We start from the raw sequence: 27,550 nt of genomic DNA on the forward strand, positions 1-27,550 counted from the left end.
CAAAAGCTTTGGAGAGCGACGGTTGTAAGAATAGGGCCACTAGTACTTACATTGTCCTTATGGGCACTTTCCAATCTAAACTTGTTTCTTTTTTCTATGGTATATATGATCTAGGATTATTAACCCGTTGACGTTTCTGTTAAAAGGGCATTTAATAAAGTCAAACTTCAAATTAATAATTACTACCTGATCACAACTAATTAATAGAATACGCATATAATTTTAGCATATATAATTATTATCAATAAAAATCGTATAAATCGTTTTTTATAATTTACACATAATCCCCATTCTCAGAGGATTACCTCAACATGATACATCGGCATTTCAGTTTAATACCCTCACAACATTTTAAGCCGTTACACTATTCAACCCATCGATGTATCACTTTTTTCTTTTTGCTCTTCGATAACGATGCGCCTTGTTTTCAGGTTCGACAAGCTGGCCGCCGAGCACCACTGTCTCCGAATCAAATTGCTGGGGGACTGTTACTATTGTGTGTCCGGACTTCCGGAAGCCCGCCCCGATCACGCCCAGTGCACAGTTGAAATGGGTCTGGACATGATTGATGCCATCGCGTAAGTAGATTCCTGTACCGTCAATTCGAACGTTTAATGTGCCTCTCCCGATCCGACCGAAAAGGTCGAAATGCCGGAGAGGCCAGGGGAAATTAGAAATCACCGCTGCATAATTGGATCTAATTTAAATTTATTTCAACGGATGCCCACCAAACATACTTGCACAAAAACTAGAGATGGGCAAACTATCACTATCTACGTTTTTTTTTCACAGTTCAGTTCGCAGCTGTTAACAATTTCAAAAAATAATTCGTGAATGGCTAAAACGTGAATGACAAAACGATCCGGCGCGAGGTGACATTGTCTGCTATTCTATATGCATGAGCGAATGCGAAAGCAAATCATAAAGTCGAAAATGAAATAACACCATAAGAATAACATGGACTGTATTAAATTACGCCTAGTATCGATACTAGGGGACAACTAGAATACTGGTCAAATTGCAAAATAAAACACTAAATTACCAGAATACACCAAAACACTTTTACTTTTACACTGGACGCGCGTTTCGCTAACCATGTTAGCATCATCAGCAGATTATTATAGACTAAACTAATTTTTTTTTGGTAAAAGGTGGTTTAAAAATCTTTCATAAACGAATAGTGATCATTCCCATCACCATCTCGAGAGAGACGGCCATAGAATTAACCCCTAGACAGTGTAGGTCTCGGAATTGTTACCCACTAAAAACAGTCCACCTCCGAGGAACCAGCTGCCGACGTATGGTCAGCTATTATTCCTGCTGATATCAGGGAGAAAGAGAAGGTTTATTTGTGGGTATTGGGAGAACTATTTTTAGGGTACTATTAGCATTTAAAAGACATTAGTTAATAATTTGGTTTGGTTAGAGAATTAAAATTCATATCTATAGGGAGTGATTAGAATAGGGAATGAAAGTTTGTTGTACGAAAATGCATTACTATAACATCTAGAACTATAAAATTTTATACAAGGGTTTATTTAGTGACATCAATAATATGAACAAAATATTTCTTCTTCAAACCATCCTTCAAGGTATAAAAAATAAAGTATAAAAAAAGTATTAATGCTCTTGAAAAATAAAAATAAATCGGGGGAGTATTCAAGAAAAGCGACAATTGGAAATTTCAAATATTCAATTGAAAACTTAATGTGTCAAAACTATTTATTTTAGTAATAAAGTTTATATGGCACCATAGGTAGGGTTCTATCTATAGGGGGTAAATAGTCATTTCACTATTTATTATTTTCCAGAGATTTTCTTTTTTTAGATTTTGCAAAATTTCGACTTTGGTTCGATTCCTGAAACACCCTATACATAATTAAGAAATAAAAAACCATATACACCCTCTATCCAACCATACCTAATTAGTTTCAGTCAATAGAAATAGTTTGAAATTTGAAAAAAAGTGTTAAAAAGCGGTAAAGAGAAAATATGCTTCTTTTATTGAGATCTACCAGCCCTGAAAATATTTGCACTTATTCAAGACTCACCCTGTATAATACCCAGAAAATCGACAATTGCTAACTTTCATATGAAATACGAGTAGCTGTAAAACTCTTAAAAACATAGTATAAATATTGCATTTGTAAGGCTCACTAGCTCTATCTATAAAGAAGTAAACACTCATTTAAATCAATGCATGAACGATTCGAGGTGTAACGCAAACGTAGTGGCGGGAAAAAACTAGTAAATTATAATACAAGTTAGACCTTCCGAAGATAGCAAAACATTTACTTTTTTATTTTTATTTTTAGAGTCTTCACAAATTATACTTCTTTTACAACACTTTTAGAATAATTAAATAATAAATTTTTCGTATTCTCGCCATTTAATAGAATGCACCAAGCCTATATGTTCGTTTTATTTCAGCACGATATCTATGAGAAATAATACCCTAGTTAATATAGGAAACTATAATAGCGAAATGGCAACCAAAGTTTAAAGTAACAATAAGTAAAAAATCACGGATAAATGAAAAGAACCACATCACGACAACCGCATAACCTAAACTCTGCTATTACCTTAAAATTCACGTTAACAGGTTATTGTCACCTTGAATAAAAAATCACGTTCCTAAAGGCATACCTGTGCATGTAAATTTACGTTTCAGCCCAAGTCAATTTCATATTGTGAAAAAATACATGGAAGAACTGTCTTAGGAATATTTTATATATCATACGAATTTGAAGAAAACGATTCAATCTGCACGGATTCTATCCATTCGATTTAAGAAAAATATACGTTCGTACCGAAGAAAAATATAATTTCAACACCGAGAAAAGCGTGTATCTAGTGTAAAATTACGGATAAATCCGATGCAGAGCGGGAGCATATTGGCTGTAAACAGAGATTTTTATGCTTCTCGCGTTCAGTGCACCGACGTGATTTTCGAACGGAATATTAGCATGATGCCGTATAATATTGATACTAAGAAGGTTGTCAAATAAGATTTTCAGAAGCAAAATAAAGAAATGTATTTTTTAGTATCCCAATTTTTAGTATAAGATTTTTACAATGATGTCTAGGTGGCCATATTTTATTATTTTTTTTGTGTAAAAATTAACTCTTATATATAATTAAAAAAACATTCAGGTATACTTAATAAAAAAAACATGACAACACCCGGCATTTCATCAGCCGACTATTTTTATTTAAAATAAAAATAGTGTGGGTACCTAGGTCGACTCAGCCTTAAATGAGTACTTGGAATTCACAATCCTGAGGTAATAATAGGCGGTTGAAGCGTAGTGCTAGCCACATTACCTTCCTCAGTATACCGAACGGCTCTAGTATAGCAAGCTGAACCTTGCTACTCCCAAGGCGTTAAATGCTATATACGGGAGCTATTATTATTATTATGTTTACAATCAAGTAGTCCTGATGGAAAACAAGGTTGTGAGAAAAAAGTAAAATACCCTAAATTTTATCTTCTTCATCATGTTATTGTGATTTTACCTGTAATATATGATATTTATATTACCAATGGACTTTTTAGAAAAAGGAAAGAAATTATAATTAAAAAAAAGATCGATATATTCCATAATGACTAAGATATTTTTAATTGCTTTATAACAACCATGTACTGACATTTAAAATAGCTGTTTTGGTCTAGAAAAGCCATTAACGGTAATCAGTTTTATGAAACACAATAATACCTACTTCATTGGTGATATAGGGTCAATCGGGGTAAATAAAAATAATTTTTGCAAACTTTGTTTTAAAATTATCTTGATAAGGTACCTGTAACTCAAAATAAGTTTTCCTATGGATGGCGGTTCCTTCTCAACTTAGTATGTGAAAATATACATAAAAAACATGACGATTCTCATTGAAGTAGAGAAAACGATTATTTTAATGCGTTTCCATTTACCCCATGAATATTTTCATTTACCCATCACATTCGGGTAAATAAAAACAGCTTAGTTTTCGCTATGAATAGCAGTTGAGGTGAACATAGGGTAAATGAATATTAATAGGAACATCACATTTTAGGCAGTAACTTAGATATTTTAATATTTCTGAAAGCAGCATCTTTTAATTTATTAAAACGTAAAACAACGAGATCCTGCGCACGTGAGATCGTGAGATTTAATACAAAATTGTTAGATCTCACGATAAATCGTGGGATCTGGCACCCCTGTACTGACTTGAGGAAAAAGGAAACATGTTTTCCTTTACCTCGAACATGTGTTTCGGGGTAAATGAAAACAAGTCTGAGTTTTTATCCGATTAATATTATCAATTTAATCTCTAAATCAAAGTGTCAACAGATCCTTTGGTTATCAAAAATCAACTTAAGATTGACAATGTCAATATATTTTCTGACGAAAAAAAAAGCTTTGTTTGCTTCGGCAAAAATGCTAGATAAATTTTATGGTAGTAAATAACTTAAATCAACCTACCTTCACTTTAACCATGCACCGCTAGGATACAATATAAATATTAGCAACAGTGTTGCTATCGACAGACATATATACAATTTAAAAGCGGGATATGTGAATAGATAATTTGACGTTTTTCATTTACCCCTAGCTTACCCCGATCAACCCTACGTTTTTCATTATAAATAAATCATTAAATTAATAATTTAACCATTGATATTATATTATATAATTTATAAAATTAGATTTTCCATTCCAGCTCCCTCACATACTCGTGCGAAATATATACACGTATCTGTTAGTGTTTGTATTCACGCCCACTTTTTGAGTTGTTATTTTATTATGTGTATTTTCAGAACGAATTGTGGTAAAGTATATTTATCTTCAATCGAAACATAGATATTAAGTTAATATTAACGAAATTGAAATAAAGTTTGTTAGTGAACAATTTTAGGATAGAAACTTTCTCTTTGATAATTATCCACAAATATATTGAGAGCTTTATAGCTCCTTATAATATCTTCTTTATTCCACAACCCAAAACAAAAGGTAACGTAGTTCAGCATTGTTTGCCCTTAATTATTTAATTTAACCAATGAAATGTCAAATTATTTTTATTTATAATCGTGGAATATGATCCGTATAACCAGTTATTGAGATATTGATATTCTTACAAACGATCGTTGAACTAAGAAATATTTCCTCCTTTCGCCATAGCTGCAATTCGCGCTCTTTGTTAAATGTAGCCTGACTAAATGATAAAATTCATTATCTCATTTGTTTTGAGCACTACGAAGAAAATGTAAAACAGGATAATTTAAGTAACTCTACATAATTTAAAATAAATTTTATGTACACGGGATTCTCCAAACAAATGTGACGAATATAACACAAAATGATTTATTATGACACGTTTGACAATTTAAAATATCGATCTACTAGTCAACACGCAACTTATTTTTAATAAGTATGTATTATTATTAGCAATATTAATTGTATGAAATCGAAGTAACTAACAAACTAGTTGATTTTGGATATTATCATTTTAAAATAAGTGCTTTCGACCAATTTGTGTACATGTCCATAAGTGTTAAAAATAGTTGTTCATCTAGAATCATCTCCTCGATCAAATAATTTTCTATACAAAAAATCCCGCTCTTATATAAGAAAATATATATTCCTTACAAAATGGTGTATACCATCCTGGCAAACGAAACCTTGGGTCGACGTTTACATGTATACGAGTGAATCTCTATGGAAATCTAGTAAGTCGGATAGAGCAAAAATACGAAGTATTTATTACATAGCCACTTAATCTGACACTAGATTCCATGCGCTTGGGAAAACACTTACATCCCGTTAATCCAGTATATCTTATTTTACTAAGCGTGTTGACCGTACTCTTCGTACACATGAAAATCGGCACCCAAGGCCAGAAATTCCAACCCTAAAATACATTACTTAATCATATAAGAATTTACTAAAAAAAATAACAGTTGTAACAACTTCTCTATTTAATTAACTAATTTCCATAATATTTAATATAATCAAACAGATTTAAAACTATTTTTAAATGATTTGTAGCTGATTTACAATGACTGCTTTAAATGTCAGTTAAAGCAACAATGCCAAATGAAAGCACTATATTAGATCGTTTTTTTAAACGAAGCTTCAATCGAGTTCAGAGTCCAACTTGTTACATACAATAAGATAAGCGAATATCTTGGAGACCGAGATTTCTTAGCTGATGATAAGTCAGAAGGTTCGTTATTAATATCTCATGTAAATTTACATAATACATATTATTTTTCATCTCTTGCCTAATTTAAAAGCTTCAAATTCAAAGATAATAGCGCTCTTACTGCGAAATGCCAAAGTTAGTGAATGTTGACTTTATCCATTGAATGTCGATCCATATGAAAGCCTCGGTGAAACACCAAGCATTAGTTAATTTTATTAACAATAGTAGCGAACACAGTCGTGTTTTAATTAATAATTAATACACCTGCTCTTTAATATTTGTTTTCATGCCCACATCTGGAGTTGTTAAATACATTTACTTTGATAATTGTGGAAATACGTATTATACTGCTTTAATAATAATTTATTTTACTAATAGAATTTCAAATAAGTCAGTGTAAATAATTTTGGTATAAACAACACCGAAACTTTTTCGTAATTAACTGCAGATACATAAGAGCTTTACAGCTACTTTTATCTACTTTATACGACGACCCAAAACAACGTTTCGAGTTCTTTTCCACATAACTTCTATTCCCTTGAAAGCAACCCTCATTTCTGTCTATCCGATATCCTGTCCCACAGGTGATCCGTTACACACACAGCGAATCTATATTAGAGAAAACATTTCGACAAGTTCTTCAGCATTGTTTGCTCGACAACTCGAAATATTTAATCAGATATGACTATCACAAGAACACTTTGTAAATACAGTGTTAATAACTCTACAACAGTGAGTAAAATAAATGAAATGATTATATTCATAAAGAATAATAGAATATAAGAATTCATAGAAAAATAAACAAATATAATTTTAAACAAATAAATACAAGAAGCTGAAAAAGGGGCCAAAAAAACCCTACATATATGCTTATTCTCTGCATTAAGTTCATCAGACTGAAGGGAACAGCCATTCGACAACCGGTTTCGGAGATTTATCTCCATCGTCTCCTCAATCTGACAAAACGAAAAGCAGAGAATAGCATTTGAGTACAAAACGTACTACTATGGATAGTGATAGACGCTCTTTCCATCTAGCGGTAACTGTGACAATCACAGATCGTACCGCCAAAATTAAAACCAGCGGCCTATTGGACAAACATGCTTGCTTCATCCACGTTACCGTTTTTGGCCCCTTTTTCTGCTTCTTGTATTTTGTTTGTTTATATATACCCTACCAAAACTTTCAGCTCCATCTACGGTAACATGGATGAAGCAAGCAAATATAATTTTGTTTATTTTTATATTTTAATATAATAATAATAGCTCCCGTATATAGCGTTTAACGCGTTGGGAGTAGCAAGGTACAGCTTGCCATGCTAGAGCCGTTCGGTATACAAGGAAGGTAATGTGGCTATAATGTGGCACTACGCTTCAACTGCCTATTATTACCTCAAGATTGTGAATCAGGCGTAAGCGATGGCTATGAAATGAAGATCGCTTTCATTTTATATGTAAAATTATTTAGGGAATGTCATCGATGTTCATTTCCAAGCCAACTAGACGCCGTTTTTTTTCGATGATACGGTATAATTCTTACATAAAATGTAAATAGCATTAGACGAATTAAAGCAAAAAAATATGAATTTCTTATTATTTTTAGTAACACCTTTATCCTTAAAACTTAATTTTGTATTGCAAATATACCAATTTTATTGTTATTTTATTCATATTGTATTGAGCCATCACTTCAATATTTGATATTCATTTGGTACTATAAATAATCAACTATTCATTAAAAATTACTGAACCAAAAATATGTTATGCTTTACATACATTATATTATCAAACAAAAACACGAACAAACACAACGAAGCATTTTAGGACAAACATTTAGGCGAACTTTTTTACACATCTTTATCTTCAGAATATGCTGCCTCAGTTTCCCGAATACAATTCGGAATACCTTATATATCGACCGGTGTGAATTCCAAAATTGTTTGTGTATTTCATTTGAAGGGTCCAGGGGAAAAACTTGATAAGCGCCAATTTCTTAATTTTTGGATTTTAAATATTGTAGTAGGTCTAACTGGTCCCTATATAATGTATAAACTCTGCAGGGCAATAATTTGTTAAATTCTATGATATACATATGCCTAGTCAAAATTTAGAATATACAGAAAGAACCTGATAACCACCAGTCGTCCAGTGCTCTTCTGTAAAATTAGTAAAATGACGCTTATCGTGTTTTTTTCCTCTAAACTCTTCATTTGTATACATGTAAAATATTTTTAACTTCTACGTTACGTATACTTGTAGCACATTCCATAAATATGTATCATATTAAAAATTATAATTTGTTATTTTCACAAAGAGTCACTTCGTATATTTCGATCTCACATCATGAATTTAATATTATCAGCTAAAAATACTACTCCAATATTCCGACTTTTCTCGAAATCCTTCTTCATCTAACGACTTATAACAAAGCCCTGAATTCCTTTTGCTACTCCTTTTATTCCCTGGAAAGCCCTTCCATTCCTAGATTTTCTATATCATATCCCACAGGTGATTCGTTACATACACACGCGCTGTTACACACATATACGACTCAATTTCACAGGAAATATATAAGAAAGGTTTTACAACATTGTTTGATTTACGAGCAGAGACAAATAATCAGCTTTGACGGAAAGAACAAATTGGTAATACGAATAAAATAAAACCCTGAGAGATAAAAAATAGGATAAGCAGAAATTCCGTTATTCAAAGTCATTCATCTAAAAGCAGCAATCTAAATTTCAGATTAGTCCGTGACGTGATGAACGTCAACGTTAACATGCGAGTCGGTATCCACACAGGGAGGGTTCACTGTGGCGTCTTGGGTCTGAGAAAATGGCAATTCGACGTCTGGTCCAACGACGTTACTCTAGCCAATTACATGGAGAGTGGCGGAATTCCAGGGTAAGAAACTTGTAATTGTAAACTATGATCAAATTAAACTAAATTCAAAATAAAAACAGATCAAAAATAAATAGGCTAAAAAATAAGTATTAATCTACATTTTTCTCATCAATAATAAGATATTTAAAAAGGTAAATAAATCACTGTTGAGCATTTTGGTGTTATAGATATTGAAAATAAAATGTATACTTGTCCATATTCTTACCTCCCTCTGATTACATTTTTGGTACTCTCTGATTGCATTTTTTAATATTTTCTTACATGAATACCTCTGTCAATCACTAATTGCAAAACGTTATTGCTTAATGATAATAAATAAGATAATATTTTTTAACTAATATAAAAAATAAACTATTATTATTTTATGTTAATCAATTATTAATTGAATTAATTATTAATTTAAAATTTATTAATATTGATATTTAAATGAGAAAAAAACAACCGAATCTCTTCAACAAAAACCTTCAACAATTTTTTGAAAATAGATTTGTCTTATTGTGTTTTATTAATTCAAGATTTCTTCCTCTTAAAATAATAATTAGTAACAATTGACATGGTTTTAATTATAAAGTTATTATTAATATAATAATTTTAGAACTATATTTTGGAATTATAAAGAAATGTGTATCAGATACAACAGTATTATGATATCGAAAACCAATAATATAAAAATGATTGTCAAACTATAAAATAAATTTTATTATCTCTAAATTATAAATATATACAGGCTAAGGTCCATAAATTTTCTACTAAATATCTCGTATAAGATCTCTATATCCTATGCATTTCCCTACAATGTACCTGAAGCAGGCATTGAATTTATGTTACGAGATACAAATACGCGTCCCATAACGTTGTATCCTATTGGCTGATAATGCCATTATCCATGTCACTCACTTCGTCTTGTTTAAGTCTAATCCAGAACAAACAGAGGTAATTAAATGACATGAGAACAGTAGCCGATTAGACCAGCAAAAGTCAACTAAACGCCTACTTCTTTTCATTTATAGTATCCTTAGTGATATGTATTTAATAAATTTACGTATGATATATTTTTATTCATGTATTTTTCTTATGTATAGTTGTATATTTCGTGTATCATATTTTCTTAGCCACATATTCTATTAAAGTAGATTAAGTATTTGAAAAGGAGAGCAAAATTATATTTTTAAGTAATTTTGATAATATTAATATTGTCTTCCTATTATACAGGGTCGCTGTTATGTATGGGAACGGTCGATTATTAGGTAAAATATAAGTCGGTTAGCTTAGGTTACAAAATCGTGGCACATTAAAGTTTCAGTTTTTTAAATGAACCCCCCTGTAGATTATTGCATATTTCGGTTCTTTCTTTAATTCTAAGCAAAAATCGAGATACACTCAATGTACCTCAAACCAACCGTTTCCAAGTTATTGACTTTTGAAAATATCACTTAAATAATTTGATTTAATTAATATCGATGTGTTCGGTTTAAGCGTAAATATATATTTTTTTTAATTTAAAATAAAAAATAACTTTTTCTATAATATTTTTTCTAAATTTTATGTTTATAATTACGAATGGTTGGTTATTTTCTTTAGATAGAGATGAACAACGGGACGTATATTCCCTACTAAAGCATTTAGTATCAGTATGCGGTTCCTGCTTTAGAGGTAAACAATATGGTCAATTGTGTTGTAATATGCAGATGTAAATATTTCAATAAAGTTGTTTCAATTTGGTTAAATCAACCACAATATTCGACCAAAATAAGCATCGTTATGCGGTTAGAATTTGGAATATATTAACAAATCGGTTGATCTTGAATTTGAACTAATATACAGATACTATTCATGTTTATAATCTGCAATACTTTGCAATACTTTTGCAAAAATTGGTTATAACATTTAAAAAAGGTGTTATAATTAAGGGTTAAAAAGTTCGATTAGACTCTTTCCGATATTGTAAATATATATTGAACATTTAAATTCGTTTATATAATTATTTAAAATAATGAATTACTTAGTTATCTTATGAATAAAATGTTTAAACCTTTAGTCATGCATATTTGTGGTTAAAACTGCTTGTCATTTCTAAAACATTTACGATTTAAACAAGATCGATAATCGATAAAAATCGATAAAAAAAACTATAATAGAAAAGTCAGTACCAACAGAATTATAAAATGTTTAGTTAATATCAAATAAAAATAGTAACTGTCTAAATCGTAAAGTGTAAAAATGTGCATCCTTAAGAAACTGTACCTAATTAAAATTACTAGATATAAACATCAGTTATAATTTTACCTTTTAAATTTACAAACATAAAAACTAAAAAAGTTTTAAAATGAATATGTTACTAGAAAACAATTATTGAAATATATAATGTTGAATATCGATTTATTATTTAGTATTTTTTTTAATAAAACACGCTTTTAGATGTATCAAAAAACTTTTAATAAGAGTAACTTTAACTCTACATACCTATATGTTTCGGCTTGTTAGGCCTTTTTAAAGAGTTTTTTAAGAACTCTTTTAGTTCAGTTCTTAAAAAACTCTTAAAAAAGGCCTCTTCCTTCAATTTTAAGCAATAATCGTAATACACAAAGTACATAAATTGATATTTTCAAAAGTCAATATCTCGGAAACGGTTGGCTTGAGGTACATTTGGTGTATTTCGATTTTTGCTTAGAGCGGGTTCTATTTAAAAAAATGAAACTTTTATGTGCCACTACTTTATGGCCCACCCTGTATACTTAAATTTATTACTCGCTAATAGATATTTAAAAATCCTATAACTTTTGTATTTAACTTCGACCGTTTAAAACTCGTCGACTTGACAAATAAATAAAGCTGTCTCTTTAGTTGTGAGGAGTCGATATTTTTTAATTCTTTTTCGTGTCGATTGCTGATTGAATTGAAGCCAGAAATGGCTCAAAACGAAATAAGTAAATTGCCAAAGATATTCAGGCTGAGGCGACAATCACCATTATCCAAACTACTCCATTTAAATCCCGAATAACTTATGAAAAGGAATACAAAAATTTTCAAAAATGGAAGCAATTGAAAAACGTGCGAGAAGAAATAAAGTTTTTAACCTATCCTCGCTGTTAAAGTATCATTTAATCTACCTTTGCGGTTAAAGAACTATTTTATCACCTATTTTTGATAGATATAAGGCAATTTTCACAGTTGCTATGGAAAAAAAATAAGTATATATGTTCATCTTTAAAATCTCTCTATAAAATTAAATTATAATTACATCAATACATTCAACAGAATAATTTAATAGATAGAAATGTTAAACTAAAAGTACAAGATGATATTTAAAATTCCCAGTAAAATGTAATTTTTATAAAAAATGGAGAGTAAAAATAATCATATTTTTTTTCTGGTAAATACTTAGCTCGTAACTACGTTGCTACCACAAAATTAAAATTAAATAAAAATAATTAAATAAAATAATCGAAATTACGTAAGAATTGAATAGTCGAAAATGTATTTAATATATAATAGGAAAATCCTTTTCAATAATTTATACAGGGTGTTTCAAAAAACATGTGCCATCTCCCGTGGGGAGATTCCACATGTAAAACACAATTTTGCCAACAAGAGAAAAGGTCTGTGGCGCACATGTTTTTTTAGAAAATTATTCCTGTAATAATCCATATGCACGTCCTTGGTGAATATGCCTATACTGTTTTAGCATAAAAATATGTTGCACTTTTTGTAACTTTTACCCTGAAAATTTTATTCGAATCGCTAAAAGCATTTGGAAGGAAATTATAATAAATCGAAAAAAAAATTATCCCCCTGAAGCTACGTAACAAAGCAGAATTGGACCTATGTTGATATGAAAAATAAATCTTATTTTTACATGATGAATGTCCTTACGAAAGATGGCAGATGCTTTCTAAAACACCCTATATAAGATTTTTGTCTTCTGATAATATAACATTCAATCAAATTGCAGAAGAAATGAATCTCTATGTAGGTACTAAAGATCAACTACTTAATATTTATAATCAATTTTATTATACAAATTGTATAATTAACAAGAAAGTTTGAGCATATCTAAAATAGATACAACATTTTTTTATCGAAAATCAGACGCCAAATTTTAATGCTATTTTTTAATTTGTAAATTTATAAATAATGTCCTTTTTCTACTATAATATGAACGCTTTTTGATGAGATATATTTCTGTGTGTACCTTTTAAAAAAGGTTATACGAGATACGAATAACAAACAAGTAAACAATAAGAAATTTTACATGCAAACAAGATATGAGGGGAATAAAAAAGGTTACCTACCAATTGGGGATGGAAACAACAAGAAAAATCCATCAGGTTAGCACAAGGATAGAATTAAATTTGGCGGGGTTTTACCGAAACGAGACTCCGAAATAAATACGAAATGCCTTATATTTCAGACTTTTAGCATATATGTTTATATAATAAGCTTTAAATGCTACTTGAACAAATACGACAAAACGATTTATAAAAGAATTTTAGTCATAAGTTTAAAAATTAATTCTTAAAATAATAACTTGGAGAAATTAGATAATTTTAAGAGAATACCTTTTTACATAACCAGTATTTATTTCAGTTTTATAAATACTATTCATATTTCATAAATATTAGAATGTTTGCAGTTTTGTTTCCAATCATTATAAATAAAGCTAAAATAATACACTTTTCAAACAATGATTGAGTTTGAGTTTAAGAGATAAGACAGGTGAACCTCAAAGAAAAATAATTAGTGACAGTATGCATTAGTGACAAATTTCTAATATCGCTATTAAAAAGTAGGGGTTGATGGTAGAAGGGTGAAAAATTAGGGTTGTAGGTCCAGTTTTTGCTGTATATCTTCGAAACTAAATGTTTTTATTAAGTCTAACTATATCTTTAAATTAATTTTAATATGTAAAAAAAGATTTAGAATCATGTTATACTCTTTGAGATATAATATTTCAGTTTAATTAAAAATATGGATTTCATCATTAACTTTTCGAAAATAATTAAACAAACTTTTTAGTAATTAAAAAAAGTTTCAAGTATCACACTTTAATTTGTTATGTACTAATTGTTTCGTTATTAGAGAAAATTATATAAAAAAGTCTGTTACAATTCCGTTAGCTATATTTAGTTAGCATTATTTTATACTTATTACACTAAAAGATTATCTTCGATGTTCAATGACCTAGGGTAAACTAGGTAGTTATTTGGACAGATTTATTTTAATTTTAAACTGTCACCGTACGAATATTTTTCAAGCTACATTAATCTGCCTGTGGCAAATGGTAATATTTTGGATGACGATTTTTGAAAATTGCCAATATTATGGATATTTTCCCAATATTATGGATATTATGAAAAAAACATTGGCAGGTTATCAAAAACTTAGTTATTGGACAAAAAGTTTAGACGTTGATTTAGACATTTCAGTTCTTGGACAACCATGAAATGATGATACTAAGTTGACAAGAAATTGAAATCCATTTTCAAAAACGTTTATTTACTTAAAAATTATTATAATTATCCGTCGTTACTGAGTTTATGTTTGAAATTTTTCCAACTCTGTTTTCCATAATTTCAGGATTTTCATCTGTTTTCTTTTTCATTGTCTATTTTCTCTATAATCTCCATCTGATTTGATAATTTACATTGTTAAACACTTTCTAGCGGAATGATTTTTGAACATTCATTTAAAAACATTCTGATTTGTTTTCTAATGCAACAACGTCTGCTTCAGGATTGATACTTGGAATATCTATATTTTTTTCTCGTTAATAGCGATAAAACCTAGGTTTTACCGCATTTCAGACATTTACAGTGACATATACATGTTTTTTTCTTTATTCTAATATTAAGGTTTCCCCAGTTACACCTGGCCTCCTCTATTATTGGACCACCCTGTATTTTTTCTCGAGTATTTCTCGAACCAAAATCAATATTTTCTGCGGTATTATTAATTAAAAATTGTCGATTTTAAATATCATTGAAAGTTCATACACAAAAAAAATGTTAATAACCACGATTTGATGTATAAAAATCTACAGTTTTGTCACTTTCAGCTTGAACCAACTAAAACCTAAAATTCAAAATGCATTTTATTTTCCCGGTTGTACATTTTTAGACGTCGTGCTTACTTATCCGCTTTCAAAAGCTCAAACGTAAATATACGCCATTTCTGACTCGTTTGCCTCGCATCTAAAAGCTTTAAATTGTTACAGGAGAGTACACATAACGAAGGAGACCCTCAAATGTTTGGATAATGATTACGTAGTGGAACCGGGAAATGGAGGTGACCGAAACTCATATTTAAAGGACAACAATATAGATACGTTTCTCATTGTTGCGCCATCATATAGAGGGGTAAGTATAATAAAATATATTTTGTGTTATTTTTGTAATATTTATTTTCTGTACGAGCGAGTGGAGCTAGTGAAAGACATGCTGTTGCCAGATTAACAATTTTATTAAGCATTGTTGCAATAGAGGCTACTTTTTTAGATTTCTTAGGTTGGTGTGTAAAAACGGCTTTTTCGTTACTCGAGAGAAAAGAGGACAGTGCGATCAAAAAAGGACTGTCCTCTGACTTAGAGGACAGTTGCCTAAGTAGAAATAAGATTTATTTCTTGTATCAACATACGTCCGATTCTGCTTTGTTTTATAGCTACATGGTGTTAAAGTGTTATTTTTTTCGAATTATTTTAATTTTCTTCCAAGTACTTTTAGCAATTCGTCTAAAATTTTGATGGCAATAGCTACTATCAGTTCAAGTTATAATAAATTGAAAAAATTAAGACTTTAATCTCTGTAGCTACGAAGAATTTAACCTCTGAATGAAACCTCTAAATTTAACTGCTGGAGAATTTAACCTCAGTAACTACTCTATAGAAACAAAGCGCAGAATCGCATCTATGGTGATTTAAAAAATAAATCTTAGGGAATCGCCCCTGTACAACTAATTGTTTTTTGAAACAATTAATTGTACTGTATAATTAACTAATTACAGCTATCAATGTGTACATACAAAAAAAATGTATGATTCCTAGTACATGCAGCAAAGAATCATTCCGCCAGTTATTCTCCGAATTGCTCAGATTATAAAAAAAGAGTTATTGAAGAGCATAATTTTTATATAAAATAAACTTAATTGCTCTTGTAAAATGTTTTCCTTATAAAATAACTACGATTGAAAAAACTGCTTTAGCAAACTAATAATTAATTAATTTTATGTGTACATTTGGCATTTAATTACGTATAATTATAATTAATATTTGATACTAATATAACAGACACTTGGCATTGATCGGTATGTTTGATATTAATTGCTGTCAATCAATTAAGCTGATAGACATTGAAACTAGATATATTCTCTTTTTGTACGTTTCCATAAATTCTATTTATCTAATCTAAAACATTTTAGGCGAGTCTCGCTTTACATTCTAGCAGTTTTAATTTAAAACACATTGAGAAAAAATCATGCTGCAAACTTTTCTTTTGTAACAGAAATACATAGTAATATTATCAAATTTGTTTCTAGGGAACAACATCTTATCAAAGTCATTCCATGAATGGCAATGTTGCTAAAGAAATGAGGATTATGGGACATGGTTCCCAACAAGGACATTCCACAAAGTAAGTAAAGGTTATTAATAATAAAGATTTAATATTAAAACCCAGAGTTAAGAGACATCGAGAATGTCACGACAATTGAAATGTTGACGCGCCACCTAGGGTCTTGACGTCGACTTTCTAAGTGAATGTATCTACTAATAAGATTAAAAAAAATTATAGCTCTTGTTATAGTAAAACGTTATACAGGGTGGCCCGAACTGTATTCCGGAAATTTCGGCAGCATATTCGGCACATAAAAATAAGTGAAATAGTTCGTATAAACTAATATCCTAAAATGCTTCGTTTCAGAGATAGAGGGTGTAGACGTTTCATTTTTATTTCAATTTTTTCCTAATAATTTCTGAACTAAATTCGGTATTTTGATGAAAAATACTATCTGGGTTTTTTTAACATGAGAAATTTGATTTCGATGTATATATGACTCCTACTTGTAGGGGGCGCCACCTACATATTTTTAACTGCTTTGAAGAGTAATAACTTTTCGTCCGTCCCTGTATTACACTAATGAGTGAAAAAATATGCATTTGTGCCTTTTCTACTAAAAAATGTCTCTTGATAAAAATCGTTGCGAGCAACCGTTCTCGAGATATTTGGATTCTTAATAATCAATCCATGTCATCAATGACAAAAATTAAAGATTTTCTCACTAGAAGATATTTGACTGAACTAATAATTTTCGAATTTTGGATTCGAAATTTCGCGGTTTTAAAATATTAATTAATTTAAAAACAAAAGGTGTGCAAGGCAATGCAACTCTAGTTAATATTAAATTTATTTAAGTACAAATATAGTTTTTCTTGTTATTTTTACGTAGGACGTGTCTTGGTAAAAATTACAACAAAATAACTATTTTAGAGATGTTTGTATTTGAAATAATTAATGCATGTCAGTTTTCTAAATGGCAAAAATTTTAGGAAAATTGTCATAATATGGTTTCGGTAGAACCTTTAGCATCAACTCGCTTTAACGGAAAGGCGATTTTTCAAAAAATTTCGAAATTTCGAGAAAATTGGCAGTTAGGTTTTAAAACAGCTTCTATTGAACCTTTGGTATCAAAATCTTATGAAAATTATTAATTTACTCAAAAACGTATCTAGTGAACATCTTAAATTTTTATCCTTGATGGCATGTATTGATTATTAAGACTCGAAATATCTTGTTCGCGGCGATTTTAACCAAGAACTTTTTTGCGTAAAATAAGGCGTAAATGTATTTTTTTCATTCAGTAGTGTAATACAGGGACGGGCGAAAAGTTATTACTCTTCAAAACAGTAAAAGAACATATCGGTGGCGCCCCCTACAGGTAGGAGTTATATTGATATCGAAATCAAATTTCTCATGTTAAAAAATTCCCAGATACCAATTTTCATTCAAATATCGACATAAATTCAAAAATTATCGAAATAAAAATGAAACTTTTACACCCTGTATCTCCGAAACAAAGCATTTTAGGATATAAGTTTATACGAACTTTTAACATATTTTTATGTGCAGATCCTGCCGAAGTTTTCGGAATACAGTTCGGGCCACCCTGTATAATTAAAACTTGAAACCATAGAATATTTTATTAATAACATAGAATTAACATTCTCAGCTAAAAATTATCCTCTACTTCGCTGAATGACTTAATTACTGAATCAGAATCAGAAATATCAGAATCAAAATTCTTTCAGTATTCTCACTTTGGATCAACATTTTTGAATATTAAAATGACATTTAAAGAGGTGTCTGTATCCCAGTTTGCGAATCCCAGTCTAAGCTAATATCTAAGTTCTAAGTCAAGTAATAAAAGCTTGTTTACTTTTTTTAAAGTGTTGCAAAAATACCCGAAAATGTTTTTGCTTATTTTAACAAGAATATATCACTGATATATTCTAACATTTTAAAAAAGTCTGTCTAACATAGTCAAATGTACTGCAATTAATTGAACACAGCATAGCCTAGTTTTTAAACTCTAATCTAACTTGAAGCCTTTAAGGTTTTTAAGTTATTTAGAGTAATGATTTTTAGAGTGCATTATTATACAACTATTCACGTCAAAAATATATTTTTTGTGAAAGCGTTTCGAAATTGACAGTTTTTGATATTTATTTGAGATTCGAAATGACATTCTTTTAGGCACTAGTATCTAAAAGTGACACTTGTTTAGGCACTATTGCCTAAGAGTAAAAAATGAAACGTTAGAAAAAATGAAAATATTTATTTATTATCAATCTTAAAGGTACAATTATTTAAATTATTAAAGTGAATACAAGAGGCATCCAACTTTTCGTCTCTAAGAGAAATGCAAGTTGTAGGAGTCGGAATAAGTAAATTTTGTATATGGCGTATCCTTCTGTCCCATGATTCTTTTTGCTATTTCGGTTTTCTGCTCAATTGAATTTTCAATGTAACCTTTAGCAACCGAGCTTGATCGCCAACCTCCATGTTGCTTTAAAACTGTTATGTCCGCCCCTGAATCTGCCAGCATTGTTGCAGAGCTGCGTCGGGAACAATGACCAGTGTATTCAATGGCGTTGGAGAGTCCAAGAAATTCCGCTATCTTTTTGGCATACCCCAATTGTAATGATGGGCAGAAATCAAGAAACTGGCAGAAGTCAAGAAAAATCGCTGATTTGTCACATTGAGTGGTCGAAGTTTTGCGTACTTCCGAAATACATGTAAGAAATTGATACCATCTATTGGTCCCTCGGTAATTGTAAACACTCTTAGAAAATGAGTTTTGTATTCGGAATCTTCACATTAATAAATGACTCACAATCTTTAATGGCATCTACGGTCAAAAACGTGATTTCTTCCCTCCTACATGCTCTAAATACTCCAACGATTAAGACAACTTTAGCTAACAGAAATTCTTTGTCATCGGCTTCTTTCATAAAGCGTTCTATTTCCAGTTTTGTAAATACTTTTGATTTCTTTGCCTGATATCCGGAAGCTTTTCTTTTTAAAAATGTATTGAGGTTTGTGAATTTGCTAATATCTACGTTTCTTCAAATCATGGTACGGAGCATCGAATATTTACTCCACAAAGTTGACGGCTTTAAGGTAGTGGATAACTTCAGGAAATAGCTAGCAATATCTTTTCTGTGAAATTCTCAACGTGTCTTTTTTTGACCCAGGTTTCAAAGTTGTTGTAGATGGTCTCGTATAAGTTTTTCGACTTCTCGGGCACTAACGTGGATAGCGCAGTTTCAGCAGCTTGTTGAATATCGAAAGATTCGTCATTATCACTCATTTTTTCACAAAATTTTGTAGGAAATACGGCGACGTTTGAACCTGACAGAACTTTGTCATTAAACAATGCATAAACAATGCCTTAGAAACTGATTACCAGAACATTTTAAAAAATGTTTAAAAATAAATAATAATAATAGCATGAAAATCCCAAATTATCCGCTTTCACAAAAAATCTTGTATGAAATTCGTTGCGAAAAGAGTGTTTTAAGCACTCGACGCATTGTCCATTGTCTGCCGAGTTGGACAATTTTGCGTCCCGTGCTTAGAACACATTGATTTCGCAACTTGTCACATAAATAGCTATTTTAAATGAAGGTACTAAATAAATCCTAATGCAGAAGCACCTTTATTAATGTTCACGCATTGGCTAATTTAATTTTATAACGGTCATAATATTTAAAAAGGCCTGTAAGAATAATTGCTCTCCTACTCAACTTTATAGTTCTCTCTTTAAGTTTTCATCATCTGGGGTTATAAAATAATTTCCATTGCGCTATAAAACGTCGGGTGGGGATAAACGAGATTTTGCCAAAAACATTCTGAAGTTTTTATGAAAGGAAAAATACGGCGGGGTAAATATCAGAACTCTGCTAAAACGGTTTTACTGCTTTTTGAAAAATAGATGAGCATAAGTTGATCTTTCACTCGAATGAAATCAAAACTTTTATTGTATTCTGGATAATTCCCGGAATTTTTATCTCTATAAAAATAAACCATTTTAAAGCATATAATAAATATTTCTTTAAATATGTATTATATGCTTATATATGCATTACATTACCGGCTAAAATGAAGATTACTCATATATTTTGGTAATTTATTTATTTTTTAGAATCTAATTTAGCAGTACTAATAATACCTTCTTCATTATGTCATATTAACAAAAGCGAACAGACAGTAATCGCAAAACATTTTCCGATGCACGTCATGAATCTTATCGAAATTGAAACTAAAGTCTATAAACCTGACTAAATGAAATGTTGGCAAAAATGTTTAAATTTGTTGTATAATTTAAGATACCAAACAGTTCTTCATTTGACTTAATAGCAGAGTGAGCAAATGATTGTAACAGATATTTTATTTAGATTAAAGCTGCAAAAATTACTTTAACCCGAATTTTATTATCGCTAAGTTGGTCATATATCATATCCTAATGTCAGTCATTATTTGGTATAACATCGTGTTATTGTTGAATCTTTGTGAGTAATTCTCGTTCTTTAGCCTATTTTCATAGTTTTTTTTTAAATTGTACTTTAAAAACACAAACAGTTCTTTTAAGAACTAAATTTTCGAGTTTTTGTATTGCATTTCTTGAAATTGTGTGTTTAAAACATGCCGAAGCATTTAAACAGTCGAAGCAAAGAGCTTGTAGCTTCCCTGATAAACTATTTTAAACGAGAACATGACAATAAAGGACCTTTATTACCTTTGACCAGTCAGAGAAGTAAGTTTGATTGATAAGCACTTTACACCACTTTCAAAGATATTTCTACATTAGTTTTTATTAAATTCTGTGATTATTAGTTCGTGCATTAATAGCACCCTCTTACTTACTAATAAATAAATAACCCATAATAACGCTTAAAATAATCTTCAAAATGGACTAGTTTTTGCCAATAAATAATAAGTAAAATAAGCTGTAAAACAAATAAATCAATTAATTACTAAAATATTACTTATTAAATTAAAAATAAAACGAAAAAATCTTTAAAAAATGATATAATAAATATATTGTTTGTCACTTTTAAATTAATTTTTTTGCTCTCCCTGTGTATTATCCAACAAGTTGATTTAGACATATCGAATGTATCAGTTTGCATTAACTTATAACCCAAATTTCAAGATTTGAAATGTTCAAATCAAGATTTTACTAACGCTTATTCAAGATCATGTATTAGATTCAAGAACATGTATTTGAATTGAAAATCATCAAATTTACACAAGCTTTATTTTTTATCTCAAAAACTATTAAAGATAGGTATAGGTTAGTATATCAGAAAAATTATCCGATATCAAAGTGGTTTTCAAATATGTAATAATATACCGGGTATTCCATTTAAAATAAGAAAACACTGTAACGCTGAAATAAATAGACGGATCAGGTGCTTTAATGTAAAAGTACATATTTTCGAAATATGTACTTTTAGATATTAGATTTATATAGATATATTTTTTATTGGTTGGTAATTTTGTTTTACTAGCTAAAAGCCACCGACAATCTAGTTTCCGTTAGGATACTACACAATGGTATTTTATAAAAAAAATACTTTTTCACTTCTTAGATTTCTCTCAGTGGCTAAATAACCATGCTTTTTTAAGAATTCTCAAGACATCTACTTAATGGAAAAACTAACCTAACCTTTATCTAACAAGTGAAGCATAAAATACATTAGAAAAGATTTAAGAAGGGCTTTATATCATCACTTATACGTTCAAGTTTAATTAAAATCGAATTCTACCTTAAATGTTTTTCTTTTACCAGACCGTTCAGCGACCAAGCGGAAGTAAGGGAGAAGAATCCGGAAGACGAGGTGAACGATTACCTGATGAAAGCCATCGATGCCCGAAGCATTGACAGGTTAAGGACGGAGCACTGCAGGACGTTGCTGCTTACTTTCAGAGATCCCATCAAAGAAAATAAGGTAAATACTCTACAGGGTAACCCGGGCTACGGAAAAAGATCCATATCAGATTTTCTTTTGAAATTTTCACTCTTATCTTTTTCATAATATGGGGGCAATGGAATACTAAAATATAATCGTAAATTCAATAATCAATCAAATATATTTTTACTTTAAATTTGTAATTTTTTTTTATTAAAACGCTGGTCATTAATTGCTGAAATCTAATTCATTAAGTCATTAACTCACCGGATTTGTCTTCCGGAAGATTTCCATTCTAAGAGTATCATATAATATCATAATCTATACCGATTAAATTTAAAGATATGAATAGATTTATATATAATTTTCTACACATTTAAAGATTTTAAAAAATTGTAAAATCGTAAATAAAAAAAAAGTAATTATTTTATGATAGTGCTTCCGTCAAACATATAATCATACTAAAATAGGGTAAATATCTTGATATACATATATACGAGTTAAAATTAAATTTGTATTTTATATCATAATTCGACAGTTTTTATCCATCTTAACGTTGCCGCGTTCAGCGTTCTGTACCTTCCATATCAAAAATCCAGATTTAGAGCAATTTTTTTGAAAATATATTTTATAATTTTCTTTCTTTTCTTTTAATTAATTTCTTTCACTTTTTTTACTAGTAAGTATTTATCAGGAATAGTGATATACTTGTTTGGAACAAAAAATGAATATTACCAAATTTGAATTACCCTGTATATATAAAAATATATTTAAAAGGTGGACAACCACTTTTCGCACATTTTATCAAATCAGTCAAGTAAAAATTTCAAAGGGAAAAGTTGATACAGTGCTTTGAAGCAGGAGATACAACTTTAAATCTTGTATTTGCTGTCTGGTAATACACATTTATTAGTTTTATAGTTTTTCATACGAAGTTTGTAGGGAATATTGCTTCTCACAATTACATAAATCATAATTTGAATATTACACAGAAATTTATATTATTTAGGTTACTAATTAATACATTTTGTTTGGTGAAATGAAGCCTTTCCAAGCTTTCATCAGGCCCAAAACCAAGTTTTGATATTTTACAAGCAAACAAATTTAATTAAGTTTTCGGTTATAGGTATTTTAAGCTTACTGAACTGAACGTAAGAATTATTGTATAGATAAAACACATTCTTAATTTATAAAATCAATTAAGGCAAATTCAATTCAAATACTTAAATTATATTTATTCGACTAAACTCCTTTTTAGGTTTAAAAATTTTACAAGGTTAGAAGAAATTAGAAAGTAGCAATTTTTATTAAAAAGGAACTTCTAAAAATAAAAACGTTTTTTATTAATTCTTATTTATTTATGATAATATGCTAACATATCCACTCAATACAGGACACTGATATAATTTTTTGTTTCAGTATGTGTTAGAACGAGATAGAATGCTCACTCTATACTTCATTTGTTCAACATTCTGTTTTGCTGCTATAATTTTAGTACAAATAGCGATTTTTAAAAGGTAAGTAAACAATCAGTTTAGGAAAATATTTTGAATAAACTAAATATAGTATTTCTGATTAACTAACTTTAATTTGTTTTTTACACAATCTTCGAAATAAATAAATCAACTTGGCTTGGAAATGTATTTAATAATTTTACTTATCAAATAACAGCGATCTTCGTACAACTAATACCGTTTTTTCGGTCATATAATACCAAACGTTCGAAAAAAAATTGCGTCAAAGAACCTGGGGAATGACAATCGATGATAATTTTGACGAGGTCAAGCCCTAGACACCATTTACTTGGCCCGTACCTTCCTTTACTTTTTAATAGCGCTTACTTCCAGTTGGCTTCCTTATGAAGGATGTAATTTATTTTTATATTAAGTAAAAATTATTTTTAAACAGTGTAGTTTAAAATTCCAGAAAAAATTATTTTTTGGAAAAAGATTTTTGTTTGTAGTCCAAGAAAATAGGTCTTCAATACGAAGTTTTGGTATAAACTTGAATTTTTGATATAAGTGAAAGATCTAAAAACGAATTGTGAAAGATTTTCTTTAAATTCACCCCCGAGAAGGGGTGAAATAAATATTTTTTTTATGAAAATTCATATATTTAAAACTTTATTCAATTTGTTTGGAAAATTATAAATTTCAATTAAGTTTTTTAAATTCACCCCGAGAAGGGGTAAAAAATATATAAAGTGTTTTTTGTCAAATTTCACCACATAGGTATAGACATTTTTTACAATTTTTTTTTAAATTTCGGAGAAACGGTAAGGACTGGAAAAAAGTTCTAATAAAAGTTGTAGAGCATTCAATTTTGCATAAAAATGGTCTATACTTTTTTTGCTCAAATCAAAAGTAACCGAGACAGGGTGGCTAGAAGCTAAGGGACAACTTTTATTGAAACTATTTTTCAAAGTCCTTACCGTTTCTCTGAAATTTGACAAAAAAAACTTATATATTTTTTTACCCCTTCTCGGGGTGAATTTAAAAAAATCTTAATTGAAATTTATAATTTTCCAAACAAATTGAATAAAAATTATAAATATACGAATTTTTTAGCAACTTATATTTTTTTAATATCCACTATCATCCCCTAGCTTCTAGCCATCCTATCTCAGTTAATTTTGATCTGAGCAAGAAAAGTATAGATATCTTATACTATGTAAAATTTGACGCTCCGTAACTTTTATTTGGACTTTTTTTGGAGCGTTTCTCCGAAATTTCTAAAAAATAATTTTATATATTTATTTCACTCCCTCTCTGGGGTGAATTTAAAAAAAATCGTTCATAATTCGTTTTTAGATCTTTCAAAGTAACTTAAATATATTATATATAAAATGATAATATATTTTATATATAAAAAATTTAAGTATTTACCACAACTTCGTATGTAAAGGCCTATTTCCTTGAACTATTGGGAACGTTTTATTCTATACCTATCACGGGTTTTATGTCAAATTTTAGTAAATAGCGTCTAGAGATTAACCTCACCTAAAAATTATCATCGATTTTCATTCCCCACCAGTCTTTAATGCCGTTTTTTTATCATGAGTTAGATAATGTTATATAATATATCTCATTCACAACGGACATAAAATTTTATACTACTACTGATGTCAACAACTTCTTCAACAACTTGAGGTTTATATTTTATACATGTTCCATAAAAAGCAAATTGCCGTTCATTTTATGATCTTTGAAGTATTTATTAATGTCACAGTTTATTGCATTTCAGTTTTATTTTTGAGATTATTAAGTTCGTGTGGTATATGAAAGAACAAAAATTCATGATGGTTCGTAAAATAAATGGAAGATAAAGCCATTTTATGACCAGCTATTTTCCAGTAGAATATTAAATGACTTAAATGTTAAAATTTAAAAAAAAATCAACTTTTACATTACCCATTCCTCGAAACTATTATCTATACAAAACTATTACAATTTTAAAAACAACTTCTCTACTATTATTAAAATTTTTCTTCTAATAATATAATTTTCTTCTAAATAATAATTCACTTCTAATTTCTGCCATGTCGAGCACTGCGGTAGGAATTTTTAAAATCAACTGAAATACACCAAGCCTCGCTGTAACTTATAATTCACCATCGAACATAAATAGTAATGAAGCTGGATCGTATTAATGTCAATGATAAAGTTATTATCGTGTACATACTCACTTTCATGAGAGGGCACTGACATAAGGGCAGCGAAAACGAAGCTTTGCACTCAGATATTATTATTTAGAAATAATTATCTGCCAATATTAAGAAAACTGTGTGAAAAATAGCTGAAGTATTTTTTTTACCTTATACAGGCTTGTTAGACCTATAAAATATTCATTTTGCAATATTGTAACGTATAAAAATATTATATAATATATTTTTTCATTTTTATATTCCCTGATAATTTGGTAACTAACATATTAACAGTCTATAATTAATAGATTGTTTGTATTATTTAATATGTAGATAGCCAGCGTTAGTAAATATTCCTGGCAATAATAAATAAAAAACAAACTTGTAAACATATTTTTAAATAAACAGACGTCCAAAAGAATTTCGATGTAGCTCGCAGTGTCAAAAAGAACATTCTATACCCTTTCAAAAGCATCTGGTCGGAATATATAAAGGCCTTTCTAATACTTTCTATGGAGTAATTGCAAAACTAAGTCTAACTAAAGTTTTTGTGTCATATTTGCCGCCGAATTATATGAATATACTAGAATTCTTTATATTTTTATAAAACTCCATCCTGTTAATAAAATATCTTGTAGGATTACCTAAGGATGAATTAACTTAAAAAGAAACCATCAACAAATTTAAAAAAATAGGCGCTTATCAAGTTATTCCCTTGGACCCTTCAATTACTACTACTGTCATTACTCCCTGACGAGTAATTGATACGCATCAGAATATGGTTACGCAATGCGTTTTCTTTCATGAGCTTTTCTGTGATTCAAAATACACCCATACATGTTCCGCACTCCAGACATTCAAAAATCTCATTACTTTGTTGCCACTATACTTTTTGGTTGGTGTTGAAGCTGAGTTCAGTAATTCTTCTCCATAGCGTTTTATTGTGCGCTGCTTCCTCCCACTGATTCTACATGCATATCCCTTTTAAGTTTTCTTGGAAAATAACCTTGTATCTTTTTTGTTGCCCTCCCGGTTTCCTCTTAACGTCTACAAGCTCACCGTAAAGAAAAGTTTTCGGTAGGCGGTTTTCTTGCATCCTGCATACGTGACCAGCCCATCTTAAACGGGATTTAGTAATCATAACTTCAGCGCTTTCGCAGCTAGCATTTTGAAGGTCCGATACATTTGAGACATGGTGGTACTATTTGATTCTTATCAGTTAGTAAAAATGAATGGTTAAAAATTAATGTTTTTAGCACAACCACCATGGCTGTAGATTGAAAGTTAAAATTCTATTTTGTTTTAACTGAAAATGTTAAAAGTTGACATATGATATGTATATTCAGAATGTCATTT

The 27,550-nt window shown here is 29.7% G+C and overlaps 1 protein-coding gene across 1 annotated transcript in view; it reads left to right on the forward strand.

The window, feature by feature from the left end:
* Positions 1–27,550, forward strand: part of LOC115883289 (adenylate cyclase type 6-like) — a 171,493-nt gene that overhangs the window by 101,247 nt on the left and 42,696 nt on the right. The window contains 6 exon segments of the mRNA XM_030901619.1: positions 432–578; positions 8,928–9,086; positions 15,301–15,442; positions 16,617–16,711; positions 22,431–22,590; positions 23,971–24,068. Of these exon segments, the coding sequence (XP_030757479.1) occupies positions 432–578; positions 8,928–9,086; positions 15,301–15,442; positions 16,617–16,711; positions 22,431–22,590; positions 23,971–24,068 (801 nt within the window).

Source organism: Sitophilus oryzae, unplaced genomic scaffold (assembly GCF_002938485.1).
Source record: "Sitophilus oryzae breed Bouriz unplaced genomic scaffold, Soryzae_2.0 scaffold_1869_pilon_pilon, whole genome shotgun sequence".
In the NCBI taxonomy this organism is placed as follows: Eukaryota; Metazoa; Arthropoda; class Insecta; order Coleoptera; family Curculionidae; genus Sitophilus; species Sitophilus oryzae.